We start from the raw sequence: 15,579 nt of genomic DNA on the forward strand, positions 1-15,579 counted from the left end.
ACCTGGCATGAAAATGTTATTTGTACGCTTCGTAAATTTCAAATCATGTCTCTAATTGCATAATCCGTAGAGCATTGCTATAAATATACAGCTTGCGGGGAGACTAATCCGCACAGTCATTTGAGTTTAGTAAACGAACTCGAGCTCATCGTACTGCATTCACATATGTTTACATGTTGCATATATTTCTCTACACATATACACCCATTCACATATTTAGGTGAATAACAGTAGAATAGATAATTGAAAAGAAATAAAAATAAAAGATTAACTATATCGGCATTTAACTATTTTTTATAGAAATAAAAGATTAATTATATAAATATTTAACTATTTTTTTTTATAATTTCTTATAATTACAGTCAGATATAAATTCATTGATAAATTTGAAACAAAAATTACACTTATAATATCATAAATCATATGTAAATTCTCTTCTTCATACAATTTCAACTTCATAATGTTTTAAACACGTTATCTCAAAGAAGCGTTACACGTTTTCTTGACGTTGAACGCTCCAATTTGTCTCGCGACGGGAAAACTGTAGTCTCGGAGAATTCAAGCTTGTTTCCAGAGCCATCTCTGTAATGCTATTATGCTTCCCATTTACCCCTCATCGTGCAGAAACTGACCTACCTTTATGACGCGTGCGATCAGTCGTTCGCAACAATTCTAGAAAAGCGTCGTTTAAACAATGAAATACAACTTGGGATGACGAGATGAATGATGAATTCTTCAACGGGAAAAATGGGTAGTGAAGTTCAGAGACAGAAACAGACACAGAAGAAGAATCGATCTGTGAAGAAGAAAAACGACCTGGATTGTTCAGAGGAGGAAAGGAATAGAGAATCGTAAAAATTTGTTCGCTCGGGAGATTACTTGCGGCGATGTCATCATCGACGAGGTCGGCGATCATGTTTGTTCAACTGCTTGGATTTTATAATGTAATTTTTCCACGGAAAGAACGATTTCAAAGCATTTAAAAATTTAATTAGATACACATCTGAAAATAAATTTGATCAACAAAATAATTATGTAGAAATTTTAATCGTGATGAGCAATATTGCAAAAAGTTTTGACATTTTAACAGTCAGCTTGAGCGTTCTACACAATTATTTTGATGGACCAACAAAATTATTTCCAGATTTATATCTGCTAAATTTTTAGATAATTTAGTAAAATCGATTTTTCCGTGGGTCGTATTTAAATATCCGGAAATAACAGCTCAAATTGGCGTTTCATTCAAGCAAGGGGATCGCGGTCAGAAAGCAGGTGCACACGACTGTCGGAGACATTATTACCGATGATATATGCGAATTCCATGCGGAAGTTTGCGGGGACGAAAGATAAAGCTTCCATCGTCGTGACATCGTCGTCGTTTTCGTTGTTGTCGTTGTCGTCGCTGACGCGATATGAAAGGAATAGACAGAGATTCGGGCGTTCAGTACATGGTAGTGTGCTGATAAATTTAGGCAGGCGACGAGCACATGCACTTTCTTTAGACGCGTACAGCCTCTCTTAAAGTCCGTGTGATTTATTATCGCATTAATTCAAGATCGGTTTTAGCTCCAGCGAGCGATGAACGTGACACCGGTGTGAGTTTTATCACGTGTTGTCAGACGAACGTCTTCTCGTGGATACTTTGTTAAGTGGAGCACGGCTTCTCATCGTCGTGCCGCGCGAAAATATTCTGTGGTCGAATTAACGCGGCTCGCGCGAGATGTTCAATGGAACCCTTCAGGCGTGACTTAGCGAGATTACTTTGTCAGCTTGGAAAAAACATTGTAACTCAAACGCCGCAGATATAAATCAGTAAAGAGATACGTGCGTTAACGTGTATGAGCTGAAGGATATAATGAGATTTATGATGGATTGGATGCTCTTCAGTTAAAATTTTAATTCCCGAAATTGTATACGCCGCGGGAATGTTAACTCATTTATATCCAACATTTCGCTTTCGCAACATGTTGTACCAATCGTAAAGTCTGTATAACAATGCAATTAGATCTAACCATGAATGTAAAGTAGCTACTTGCACAATTAGATTGTGAACATGTTGCACTGTACATAGCTGTAAATATATGTTTTTATTTCGTACCTTTTTTGCGAATATTGAAGAGTTTATATTTATCATGACTTATTAAAGATGTTCTATTTTTTGGTAAAAACTGTATAAAATGGAAAATCTTTATGAATTAAAAATGCTCAAGTTTTAGAGGCTTAGGAGTAGTAGGGCTGTTTCGAATTTTTATTAGCCTAACAAAATAGTATAAAAATTGTGATCGATAAAAAAATGAATATATATGGGTTAGACAAATTTATTCAAATTGACGACCGGCGTGACGCGGCTAATCTTGAACTAGGCGAAAAATCAGGAACAAGATTTCCATGGTGTAATAGCGAGTTTGTGAGTATAGTGGCTGGCGGGTTTCTCCCCATTTTAGCGATACGTTATCGGGTCGATCTGTCTCGCTTGTACGAGACATTATTGTATGTAACTAGAACGATCTAGATGCGTATGTTTCTCGGTGCTTGCTTGTAACCTGTCGCCCTAAATGCCGATAGCAACCCTGGCTGATCGATATACTTGAAGAGTACGACGGAAAACTTTTTTCCGTCTTACAACCATCGCGTCTCTTTGGAAGTTTGTGAGTTCAGTTATTGCATTTTGAAGTCGCAGTGAAGAATCGGCGAAGCGACACGTCCAAGAGTACCTAGCACTCTGTGAATGTCTGCGAATAATTTTAGCATTCCGCAAACTGACTTATCTCCTTTTCTCTTGAACGGAAATGGCATTCCGCTTTTATCTTGCCTTGTAACAAGTTTCAGAAAATGCGGATACGATAGCTTTCTTATGATCTATTAAATCTAGTTACGACCTTGATCGCGCATTTGCACTGTGCTCGATACGAATCGTAAAACTTATCTAAGAGAATCGTGGTCGCATTTGAAACGAGTCGTACCTTTGTTTGCTTCCGGAATTTATCTTCCGTCTCGGATGCTTGCGCATAGAAGTTGTCTCCATCTCCATCTCCATCTCTGTCTCCGTCTCCGTTTCCTCTTCGATTTAATCTGTGAAAAATATGTTTGATGACGGTTGCGTATGTTTAATGCCGTTCTGCATCGAGAGATTCGATCTGAATCTAATCAGTCGATAACGATAGCGATAGAAATTCCCTTGAGGCCGTTTGAGGTGCGAGGCATTTGACCCGTGTATAGTACGAGATCTTGAACGCTAATGGATGACCACCAAACCGCCACTTTAGCGAGATTGAAACTGTCGTTCACACGTACCGAGCATGATGGATGCGGTGCTTTATAAAGTCGTTCGCTCCTCGTACGTACTCGTTAACTCAAGAGACTCTTACCTTTCCTATTCTTTCCTTCGCGTAAATAGCGCGTTCGTTTCGTCTCATTTGATAAACGTGTCAGACGGCTGAAGCCACGGCGCGGCGGCGCGAAAGGCAGTTATAGTTGTTAAAGTCGTTTGAATATTCGAAGCGCTCCGAGTCTCATGCCTCGAAAGCTATCATCTTTGCTTTTGTCGTTTTAGATGGTTTCCAATTATTGCGTCCGACTATTACAAACTTAAGCATTAATCTTGAAGGCTCATCAAACATACCTTTGTCATTTTAAATGCTTTCCAATTATTGTATCCCAGCTAGAATAATTTCAAGCACCGAGACTGAAAAGTATGAAGCTTGCTTTTGTCATTTTACACATTTTCCAATTATCATGCTCGACTGCAATATCATTTTTTACTTGTCAAGCCTGAAAGTGTCACGCTCGCTTTTATCTTTTTACATGTTTCCAGTTACTAATTTTACTTGACCGTAATAATTTTAAGTACAACGCTCGAAAAATGTCATTGTTACTCTTGTTTTGGATCACTGGTTCTTGGCGCTATCATTTCTAGGTGACCTGTTCCATTTCAAAGTTGACGATATGAATGGTAGAGGGGAGAAGAGTTTAGATAATTTTTGTACCGTAACTTTAATAGCATAAATCAAGTCTTTCTCTCTGTTTTCACATTATTAAATTATTTTTGAAATTTTTTTCTGAAGCAGCTGCTAATCAACATAACGTTAATCAACAAAAATTATTAAATTAACACTTAAATTAATAGAAATGTGAACAAACTTAATTGGTCTGCTCGAAGAAAAAAAAAATTATGCCTAATTCATTTTGTTATTATATCAACAAAAAGCAAACATTGAATATTAATTGAATATTTAATATGTTTTGACATTTTGTGACTATTTAAAGATAAACGTTAAACTTATCTTAAAGGATACCGCAAGGATTGGCTGATAGATAATAAGAGACGAAGATTTCAAAAAGAATTTTTATTATTTACAACATCACTAGTCTATGGCAGGGCGTCAAGATCGGCTAAAGCGATTTTCATCCTCGTTTTCAGCTCTTTCGCGTAACGTAATGCGGATTCGTCGATCCTAACGTCCTCCATTAAGAGATCGCAATCGAGATGTCGGCTGTCGCAAGCTCGGTGATGATGCTTGAGCACGTCGTTTGAGTCCAGATGATGAGCCCGTCTAGTGGACGGGTTCAGCGTGGTTAGAGCATAGTGATTGTGCACTGTTAACGCGCGCTTCGTGGAGACGAAACTTTTCACCGAGTCGCCCTCGGGCGAAATACTGGCCGTTCTCATGGTATCCAGATAGTCTGTATACTCGGGCGAACGACGGAGCTTCTCATCCAGTCCGGTGAACCGATCGGTTTGATTCTTATTTTGCAGCTCGGGAAAGAAATAGGCGTTCCGTACGGAATACGAGGCGAAGTCTTTGAAGCTTCTGCCGAGCTTCGCGCGTTCGTCTAGCAGCAATTCGTGCCAGGTCTTCCGGCGCGTCGGCACAATCGCTTCATCGATGTCGATTGGCACCACAAACTCCGAACGGTAAATATTTTCATAGAAGCAGTGATTGTATGGGATCAACTCCATTCGCCTCTTCGTCCAGATGTCCTCGTTGAAGAATCGCCTTCGGGTCGTCTTCTCGTTTGGCAAATCACCCGGCAGGTCAAGCGTGAACCATCGCACCACGTTCGATCGTTCGTATAAGCGTAGCACCTTGAATACATTCTCGTGCACGTTAAATACGTAGAAATAGAAGAACTGAGCGCCTAGAATACGATGTAGCTCGACGAAAGCTATTAGTTTATGCGATATATCCTCGTCGAAGTCCAATCCTTTAATGCACAGAGTGAACTGCTGGCGCCTCTTCCGGTCGATGAAAGTCTCGTCACCGAACTCCGAGCGAATCGTTAAACTATGACTAGCATTCTTGTAGCAAAAATTCGGACCCACATGAATCCGAGATGTATGGCGTATCGAGCCGTCTAACGGCAATTGACAATTCACGAGGATTCCGATGTAACTGCTCGCCGTTTCACCCCATTCGTCCAACCAGATCGTCGAGATGAGTGCTTCCACGCTCAACGATAGCATCCTCCCGTTTTCCCAGTACCTGAAAGTACGTAATAAAACCAAGACGCTCAATCTATCTCTTCCGATCGAAAAGGCACGTTGGTTAATGTTGAGTATCCTACCGGAAAACACCTGCACGCATGGTGGAAGGCATTTATAGAGACATTTATAACGCGGCTTTTCAACCGTGAATTTCAAGCGAATATGCTCCATTTCGCGCTGTTGCTAATGTTTGCATTACTCACTTCTAACGCTACTTGAAACAACTAACTTGTGTACGTTCCACCCGCGTTAACAAAGTTTAATTTCACCGAAATTAAAAGTATAACATGAATTAATATACTTTATTTAATAAGTTTGATATTAAAAGTAATTATGAAGTGAAATGAGAGGGCAATTGAGAGCAAACGCAGTTAACTATATAACTGTATAAGTATTATATATCTACTAACATATATTATTACATAAAAGTAATTATTTTATACATAGTTTCTTGGTTAACAATACTTTGATATGAATGCGTTTTTATGTCCAGCATCATACATTTATTTTAAGTATATTAAAAAGAAGCAAGACTAGCATTTTTTCTCGAACATCGAATCGGAAAAAACAAAACAGACAAATAAGCAAACCAATTTTATATTTTAACTGATAATAGGATGAAACGAACATCTATTATTTTCAATTATAGAAACATAGTTTAAAATTACATTTTGTTAAGTAAGGTAGAGATGAGCGTGAAATTTAAAGCACATTGTCCAATTTTTACAACTTAATTGACAGTGCCATTTTGAGTAAATAATAGAAATAGAAGAAATATTTATAACTTTATTAATAATTTAAATAAATGATCAATTTAATTATAATCTAATAGAGAAGAATTTTCGTTAGAGAAGGTTGATATTAAGAAGGTTGATTTTGATCGATTTGTCAATGCAGAGGCAACAGACGACGTCACTCGTTTATAAGCAACCTTTAGTGATTCTCTTTTCCTTGCTACTTAACGTTCGTCAGAGATAGACGAGTAACGGGCTGTATCGCGACATGAAAAATGGCTCACCATATAGTGCAGAAGAGAGCGGAGGACGGCAGGGCTCCTCGTTTAACGCCAATCACTCTGATGCTCGGGTAACCGGCGATTCTGAGGTCCAAGTGGGCGCTGTACAGGAAGAGCTGTCCCGGGATTGTCTCGAGCCATTTCGTGCCGGGCAGCTTGTACGCGTTTAACGCCATTCCGCGCGTACCATTACCGTCGCACTGCTTGGTGGGCCTGTAATCGAGTGCCAATCTTCGGGCCCACGAATAAGCGACGATGCTTCTTGTACCTGGCGGTTCACCCCCTAGAACATGCGCAAGAAATGACGCTAAGTTGTTTGATCGGAACGAATGGAGAAAGCATTCGAAGAAGTTAATTATGAGGCTTGGTGAAGAGAATAATGCTAATTCAAGTTTTTGATAAGAAAGTAATGCGCGCGCATTTCGTATTAGCTATCACAGAGTCGGCACTATCCTTGCTGCGATTTATGTTTATTTTTTGGAAAATATTATTAAAACTTCCGATTTTTATGTCCTTGTTCAAGTAGTGTCTCATGAAAAATATCTATCGCTCGTATTCAGCAAATGGATTTTGTGTCGAATTACTAGAGATTGTTATACGTATTATATTGAAATAAAAAAAAAGTACAAAAAACTGAATTAATAAATTGTTGAATCATAATATATTATTTAATAATTCTTTTTCATAATGAAATATATATCTTTCAAATATATAATATATATTTGTAGAAAAAAAAATCACTGTTTTTAGATACTTTCATAAAATCAACTCTGTTAAGCTTCTTATAGCTAACAAAGGAACATTGCCGACATAAGATTCATTCAAGGAGACCTTATTAGCGATATTTGTATCATTCTTTCTTTATTGTTTATTAGATGGAAAACAAACAACAAACACATTTTCCGACGAAAGAAATAAAGAGCTAAATTAATTTAGTCAAATGAACAATTTTTTTCTCAGTGAAACATTAGACATTAAAATACTTTTTTTTTTCATACCTTTTTTCATTAAAATTATATTAGAATTATTATTATTATTTTTAATTAAAATCATATTAGAGTGGACAATGTTTATTTTATTAAATGGATCGTAGATGAAATTTTTCTTGTCTTGAATAGTACTCGTACTTATATTTTAACATGATATGCTGACTTTAATATATTACAGAACACAGCATTATAATTTATTTATTTAATTATATAAATTTTGCTCGATTTAGCATTTACAACGTTTATAGGCATGATCCCTTCATGTATGTCTAAATTATCCACATTTAAAGGCGAATAATGCATATTCATGTAGTTCGAGTTACTCTGTACTCAAAGTTTCATCCGAGTTAACTAGTTAACTAGTTTCGGTTGACTGTGTTTTCTTGTAATAGCAAGTGCCTGCGCTGCCGTCAATACACGTTGTATATATAACAAACTGCATACTGTCTGTAGCTTATCAAAACTTTTACGTTATTACACCGATAGTATCGCTCGCATTCCACTTACTGGCATATCATCTTCTAATTTCTCTGCGAGTGTGATGTCTCGGCTATATTCGTTTTACTAAACGTCAACTTATTGTCGAAGCCGCGCGATCGATTCTCTATCTTATCCGCCACGAGGATCATGAATCAACGCAAAGACATTGACTCTATACACAACCGGACGGAAGTGACACGTCTACGTGCTAGAAACGAACCCATATTATAAATACATTCACGTTCGTTTAGTTTACTATGCTTGCATCAGGAAACATTCGCTTTTCAGGAGGTATCGCTCTCTCGCTTATCAGCACGATAGTTCTCATAATTGCAATTTCCATATGTTCCAACGCGACGCTCTAGTAATATTCAAAGAGAGAAAGGCAGGCAGAGAAAATTAGTCGGGCGGAATTTCAATCAACATGACCACTAATTAGGCTCCCTAATGTTGAATGCGCTGCATATCCAGTATTCCGCGGAGAAACTCGTTCCTCGTGCAATCATGAGCTGAAATGGACATCCCCATAGAGAACATATCCATTCTTTTTTTCACACATTAATGCATTTATAATAAATACATTTATGAAATACAAGAGGATTCGCACAGACACGTCCAACTCTGCGCTCTGCTCTTTGAGAATGATAATAAATCTATACCGATGATAGCGCTCGTTACGTCTTGTTTATAATTATTTCTTCGAGACTTGAACGGCGCGGTGGCGGCGGCGACGACGGCCAGACGAGAGAAAAAGAGAGAAAAAAAAACTAAGACGTCACGCGCCGTATTGGCGTCTGCGGGTAAATTTATGGCACTATATACGTTTCGTGACTCGTCTCGTTTGCAATTACTCGTCTTCAACGTATATGGATCGCGAGCGTTATTGACGGGACGCCTGAGACTATTTCCCGGATGATCTCGACGTCGAGAGGTAACGAGACTGGCCGAGCCTACTGATCCATGGAGTCCGCGGGCAACGGGGTGGATGATGGTCCCGTCATGGTGTGTCGTTAAAAGTCGGCGTTTGACCCAACCGGGGCCGACGGTGGATATTACGTGTTTGCGTGCCGCGAGTATTCTTCGTGACTCCGTGCCCTTTACCTGCCCTTCTCTCCTCGACCGTCCGTCGCGGCCACGCTCCGCGAGGTTTACGAGAAGGTAAACGCGGCCCCACGAGAGAGGCATTCGTACCACGCTAGGAATACGCTAATGCGCACCAGCGTTCTCATGGAAATCGCACTGTCAGGGCGGAGAGTGAATCTACAGCCGGCTACAGAGATAAATCAGCAAATAAATCGTGTTGATTTTTAAGACCCGTCACTAATTAGTTAGAAATTACTCTCGACAAGAGGAACACTTATCTTTAACTAATTGAAGTGCGTGACCTCAAAACACGGATACATCTGGATAAGAATCGTAATTATTACCTTCGAATCGTTATTACCCGTGTAATTAACTGAATCTACTCATTTTCACGTCGTAAAAACAATCTGAATTTATATATATGTTCATATATAGCATAAGCTATTTTTTTATATACATATAGCGTTAAATAAGTGCGCGTGATTATTTAATTTTTATCCGTGAAAAACGGTCTTCATGGTAAGATAGACAAATCTCGAAGGTCAGTGTCGAGCTGATTCGTGAATACAATGTCTCGGTGTAGTTTTTGGTCTCTCAGTCGTATGATCGATTGTCATAATTCCTGCGAAATGTATGGTAAATTTGTATGGTAAATTTGTATGGTATTTGTATGGTAAAAGCGAAGGTGAATTACGCGAAAGCGTATATACGAGTCGACGGGCGGTCACTCGATGAATCACGTCATAAATTACGTCGACTAATGAAGTCGCTACTACCAAAGAACAGCGCCAAGATTTACGTCCTTGGCAAGCTTTATGCCAAAGCTTCGAGGTTTATTTATAACTTCGTATCGCGTTTCTTTCGCTCGCGAACTCGGTGCGTTATCTTCCTATCTTTTTAGATTCTCTCGTGAGGGAGGGGGTGCGTGTACGCATATTGCGTGCAAGACCTTGCTGAATCTTTGCGGTGCGTAGCGCAGGTTGATCGGTATCGGTCCTCGAAGTGAGCCATTTATGTGATCATATTCGTTGTTAGTATTAGAAAGCGTAGCACCCATGCAATTACTCGCGATGAACGTGCGTTTAAAAAAGCAGATAGCAGCTCTTTATTATTCGCTTGGCCGGATAACATTTCAATGCTGAGAAACTTCACGTGACTAGGAAATAGCGTGTAGGTACTGAGCAACAAACGCTTGCGGGTATTTCGAACAAGTTTATTGCGTGCGAATCTTCTTTCATACCGTGTCAAGGAACTTAACACTTTGCAAACCGCAGCCTGTATTAATATTTGACTAACAATGAAACAAATTATAATATTGTAAGTCACACATTTTTTACTACAAACCAATCCTAATATAAAATCACCTATTAAAGTTAAGTGTCTTGTTTTGTTCATCTAATGTTTACAATAATAGCAATGATTTAGTTGAACTAAAGACTCTTACAGTTCACAGGTAATCAAGAATCAATGCGGTAATTAGTGCGTAAAAAATTCAATGGTATTAATTAAACATTAATGTAACGGTTAATTATAATACAGAAACTTTTTTCCGCGTAATGTTTACACCTTTTTTATTGCTAACAGTTATTAATTGTTACTTCCTTTACACATTTTCCTTTTGTTTCAGTGCGTCACTATTATATACGAAAAAATGATAGATCTTTTATTCTACTTTGTATTCCGATCACGCTCGCGCGTTTACAGTATTAGTAGATAATTTTTATAAAACGTTATATAGGTATAAAATGTTTTTAAAAAAATTATTTACAATATTTTGCATTGCTTAGAATTTGTCAATGATTAAAATACGTAATGATTAGAATTTTGATCAGATAATTTCAATTCTTATAAGATTATTGAAACTAATATATTTTATAATATTTTTTAAATATTGTATTACTAAATTTAAATTAGTACTCTGTTGAGAGTAAAATTTCACTTAAAAAAAAAGTAATAGTTGCGCCTGTCCGGTAAGAGTGAATTTCACTTTACTTCTTTAAAGAGTGAATTTCTTAAAAATTCAATTTTAATGATCATTATCCTGTTAAATTCGTTCATTTTATGCAAAAGCATGTCGAATGAACTAAATTTTCGTCAAGATTGGATGTAGAAAGTTAAAATTAACATTTACATTTAGTCTCTTTTTTTTGGAGAGTAAAATTATTCATTTTCCACAGAGATTGAAAATTGACTCTTACTTGGAGTGATTCTTCATTCTTTAAGAGTGAAAGTCTTGTTTCATTCCTGCCGGACTTGCAACTACCACTCTTTAGGAAATTTCATTTTCAAAAATTTAAAGTGTATTATGAAAAATGCATTTTTTTTATCTTTATACATAAAATTTATACATTAATGTAACATTGTTGATTTGATGGATACAGTAACTTACGGAAACAAATTGTTGCCTCAATAACTAAAAGAAAATTAAAACGTTCTTCTGAAATGAGTTCATTTGTGAAGATAAATTGTTTCTCAAAGTTTTTTTCGTGGTAGCTTTATGAACTCAAAAAGAATTCCTTTCCGGTAATTCAAAAAGGATTCCATAGAATCTTTCTACTTCTTATGGAGTTAAATTGAAGTTGCTCTGAAAGAGAGAAGTTTTTTTGTTCGTAATGGGTTTGAAAAGAATCGCTCGATACATAGTACCAACGCCAAATGAACGCGACGGAATTGTATTTCTCGTAAGTAAAAACCATACAGGTGCAAAAACCATATAAGTAAATCCCATATAGGTCACAGTACAAAGCGCAAGATTATAAGATTTTTCAATTATGTTCTAATGCAGAGTTTTTTAAACAACTGCCGCTGCATATTGGTGTAAAAGATTCCCAAGTGTGTCGCGAAAATGTTAGAAAAGGTAAAAGAAAACGAAAAAATTTGAAGCTAAGTTAAAAAAACGAAATGCAAAATTAAAAATATTGTAAAAAATGTAAAAATTATCTAAGTAATGTTGTGTTTGCTCTCATTTCAACTGAAGCGATATTAATTTTAAGTGAAAATCGACTGAGAAATATTCATAAATGAGCGAAAAAGATCATATTTGATCAAAGTGGATCATAGTACCTAATAATATTTTTGTGTGAATAATATTTTACAATTTCCAGTTCAAACAAATTGCGCAAATTTCGATTTGTCTTGAAATAGTCTCAAATTGAAGCTGGAATACGTAATATAAAGTAAATTGGCTAGCAATTTAATAATATACTGATACTAATGAGCATCTCTTTAAACATTGTAAAAAATTTATTACAAAAAATATTGCCTCAACCGGAATAATATCACCTTATATCTCACTGGTTGAATTGTATATATATAAGACGCTTGCATGGAATGAGGAAATTCCACCTTTAAATCTCGACTGAGATGATATTTTTCGCAATAAATTCTTTACAGTGCTTTAATAATACCGATGCTTATTAGCATCGCTTATTATTAAATTGCTTATTAATTTAATTTATGATATTACCCATTCCATCTTTAGTTTGAGACTATTTCAAGACTAACAAATAATCGATATGCTTGAACTAGAAATTGAGAGTTACTTATTTATATTTATTTTATTTATTTTTACTGAAATGTTATTTAAAAGTTATTTTGATTTCATTGCGAATTCTTATAGTATATTTTTTTTTTTTACTAAAAAAGAGTTCAGAATTAATCCAAAACTAAAATTTTTGAAACTTTTAAGAATTTTCTTTTAGAATAAAAATGAAACAAGAAAAGAATATATTTCATAATTTACTGATTCAAAAAGAATTCTTTTTCGATTTTTTGTACTGTTTGGGTTCTTAAAAAGAAATTTTTCTACACTAAGTGTATATACTGATTCTTTTAGTTCAATATATTAATATTTTGTTAACTGATTAAAATTCAAAATTATAATTCCAAAAGGACAGAATTATATTTACTAACCTTTATTTCCAAACAATTTAAGATACGTTTAATTCGGTGAAAAGTATTAATGATTAAAATTATTGTTTAAACAACGGGATTTCCGAGAATTTTTCAAGAAGATACTAGGAGAACAAGTATACGTTTATTGAAATCTCAGTTGAATAAACGACTTCACAGAAAAATCACTCGAGTTCAAGAGATTGAACTCATTCGCGAGACATCACGTTACACGAAATAAGACCAATTTGTCTGACGATTTTATCTATAGTCACGACCAATTCGCATAAGAGCAAAAATCCCGCTGGATGCCAATGCGTAGTGTTAGCACTTCCAGGTTGTGTCGGTGAACCGTTCGGCGATAACAAAAGGGCAAAGGTCGCAGCAGTTGCACCAGAGGAGGAAAATTGCTTACCAGGCGTGGGAGGAGGATCGGTCGGTGGATCCGGGAGTCGTGCTGGCGGCGAGTCCAGCAGAGTCAGGATGCACAACGCGGTGACCAAGACCGCGACGAGTCCCATTCTGCATAATCTCCTCGTTCCCGCGACCGGCATGCTGCTCGTATCCTTTATTATTATTATTTTTACCCGCGAAAATCTTCATCCGTCACGCGCGTTCGTCATAAGCGCAATGGCGGCGACATGTCTTGGACAGTTTTTATTTCGCGAGATTCCTCTGTAAGTGGAGCATGCCGATAATGCACCTCAACTACGAATACATCTCGGACGTTGACACGACAGGTCAACGTTATGCATTCTACGCAGTTTTCACCTCATTCCGCATACGATTCTTTCATCACGCGATACGACGCACGTAGTCTTTTCAAAGCGGTTTATAAATTTGCAATTCACATGGTCTCATTTCATTCTTCCTTTTCCTGCGACATTCCTTCTGTTTTGTTTTCAAATTTTCTTGATTTCATTCACTCGCGGCGATGTGATTTGCATAGAGATTTAGCTACGGTTTGCTAACGAACTAGTTGCAGGTGATTATTCGAGTTTGCTGCCTACTTGGCGACACGAACTTGCTCCGGATCAGGTTCCCTTCATCTCTCGAGTGATCTCATCCGGATCGATCTGTTGGCCGCCTTTAGCTCGGCACGCGTTTTCGCGATGTATTGAAGAAATTGATGCTAATCACATGCTTAGTTCATTCGTAACAAAATCGGTGCATTTTTAATAGAACAGAATAAAAGACGCGATTTAAACAGAGTCGATCTGTATCCGTGTGTGGGTTCCGAAATCAACGCACCAATCTATTTCCCCGCTTCGTTTCGCGCGTAAAAAGCGCCGTACGCGATGCCTCGACCTCCCACGCGATCACGACGACACACTGTTGCTTCTTCCTCGGCTTTGTAGGCAGACGACGACCATGTATGGTCGTCTCTGAAGAGTTTGCGTCTTCCTGCCTCCGGGCTTTCGATAATTCAATTATTCCAACCCGTTGCGATCGATCGATCTCCAAAGGGTTTTGCGTCTCGAAGAGTTTTTCTGGCCGATTCCAGTTGTTTTTATTTTACGATTCATTGAAGCGCGAAAATTTTTGAAGAGCCCAAAGGCTATATCGTACCGCTGCGATCGCATCTCTCTGCGGTAAAAAAGCGTGGCTCACGCGCGTCGCACACGGGCGTGACCATTTCGAATTCATTTTTGCCTCGGTCTGTCGATTTTAAACACGGCCACCGAAAGTGGAACGCTGAGAATGATGGCGCGTCTCTTTTTAATCGTCACATTCCACGCGCAGTTGGACTGATTTCGCAGGCGTAAGAAATATGCGTCTGGAAATTAAATTTGCCGCCAGCCGGCGTTACGGTGTGATACCTCCGATGTAAACTGTTCGCAAACCAAACCCAAGAGCGCGCGATCGGAATCTCTCGCGAATTAATTTACGACGTCCGTTTTAATCCGTGCTCTCTTCCCAGTCGAGCACCGTGACTTCCCTTGGATTATCTTCTCGTGCACTTGGAAATTAAATTCTTGTGACCGTGAAACACATGGGAGATATAGATTGCGAGAGAGCTCGAGCTTGATCTATACGATTATCTTGATTCGCACTATTTCGTTGGCCTTTGGTTATCATTGAGAAGCAATTCAGTTCGAACGCGTTTCACATGATGACACATTACACGAACCGGAGGACTCTTTCTTTTTAAAAAAGATTCTTTATTATCGTCTATCCCTCTTTTTTCCTTTCCGTGCCGGCGATATCGTTGCTGGTGCATGAGGGACACGTGCACGTGGCCTCTCTCTCGCAGCCGCTTGTTGGCTGGTTGCACGTGGTCGGCGGATCGACCGACAGGATTGATGCAACCTGGCCTGCGCGAGAGTCGAGAGCGTACTGCGTTCGAGCGGGAGGTTAACGCGCCACCGGGGCCTCGTAGCTCGTACGGAGGTACGACGGCGACTTGGACCCGTTGCCTTAGCATGCCTCACCAATGCGCCTTGCTGTACTCCGTCCCTACTCGCCTTTACCTTGCCTCGCCTCGACCTAGCTCTTCTCGACTTGCTTTGACTTGCCTCTTAGTTTAGCTTTATCCCACTCTTCGGTTGGTTGGTTGGTTGGTTGGTTGGCTGGCTGGTTGGCTGGTTGGTTGGTTGGTTGGTTGGTTGGTCGGTCGGTCGATCGGTCGGTCGGTC

General features: G+C 38.3%; 1 protein-coding gene across 1 annotated transcript; it reads right to left on the minus strand.

The window, feature by feature from the left end:
- Positions 1-4,369: 4,369 nt before the first annotated feature.
- LOC108747743 lies at positions 4,370-15,333 on the minus strand. Its single transcript, XM_018485439.1, has 3 exons — positions 13,359-15,333; positions 6,504-6,783; positions 4,370-5,483 (listed from the first exon to the last, which is right to left on the minus strand). Exons 1-3 carry the CDS (start codon positions 13,495-13,497, stop codon positions 4,370-4,372), a joined length of 1,533 nt encoding a protein of 510 aa, XP_018340941.1. The 5' UTR covers positions 13,498-15,333.
- Positions 15,334-15,579: the final 246 nt, after the last annotated feature.

The sequence above is a fragment of the Trachymyrmex septentrionalis genome, unplaced genomic scaffold (genome assembly GCF_001594115.1).
Source record: "Trachymyrmex septentrionalis isolate Tsep2-gDNA-1 unplaced genomic scaffold, Tsep1.0 scaffold20, whole genome shotgun sequence".
Classification (NCBI taxonomy): Eukaryota; Metazoa; Arthropoda; class Insecta; order Hymenoptera; family Formicidae; genus Trachymyrmex; species Trachymyrmex septentrionalis.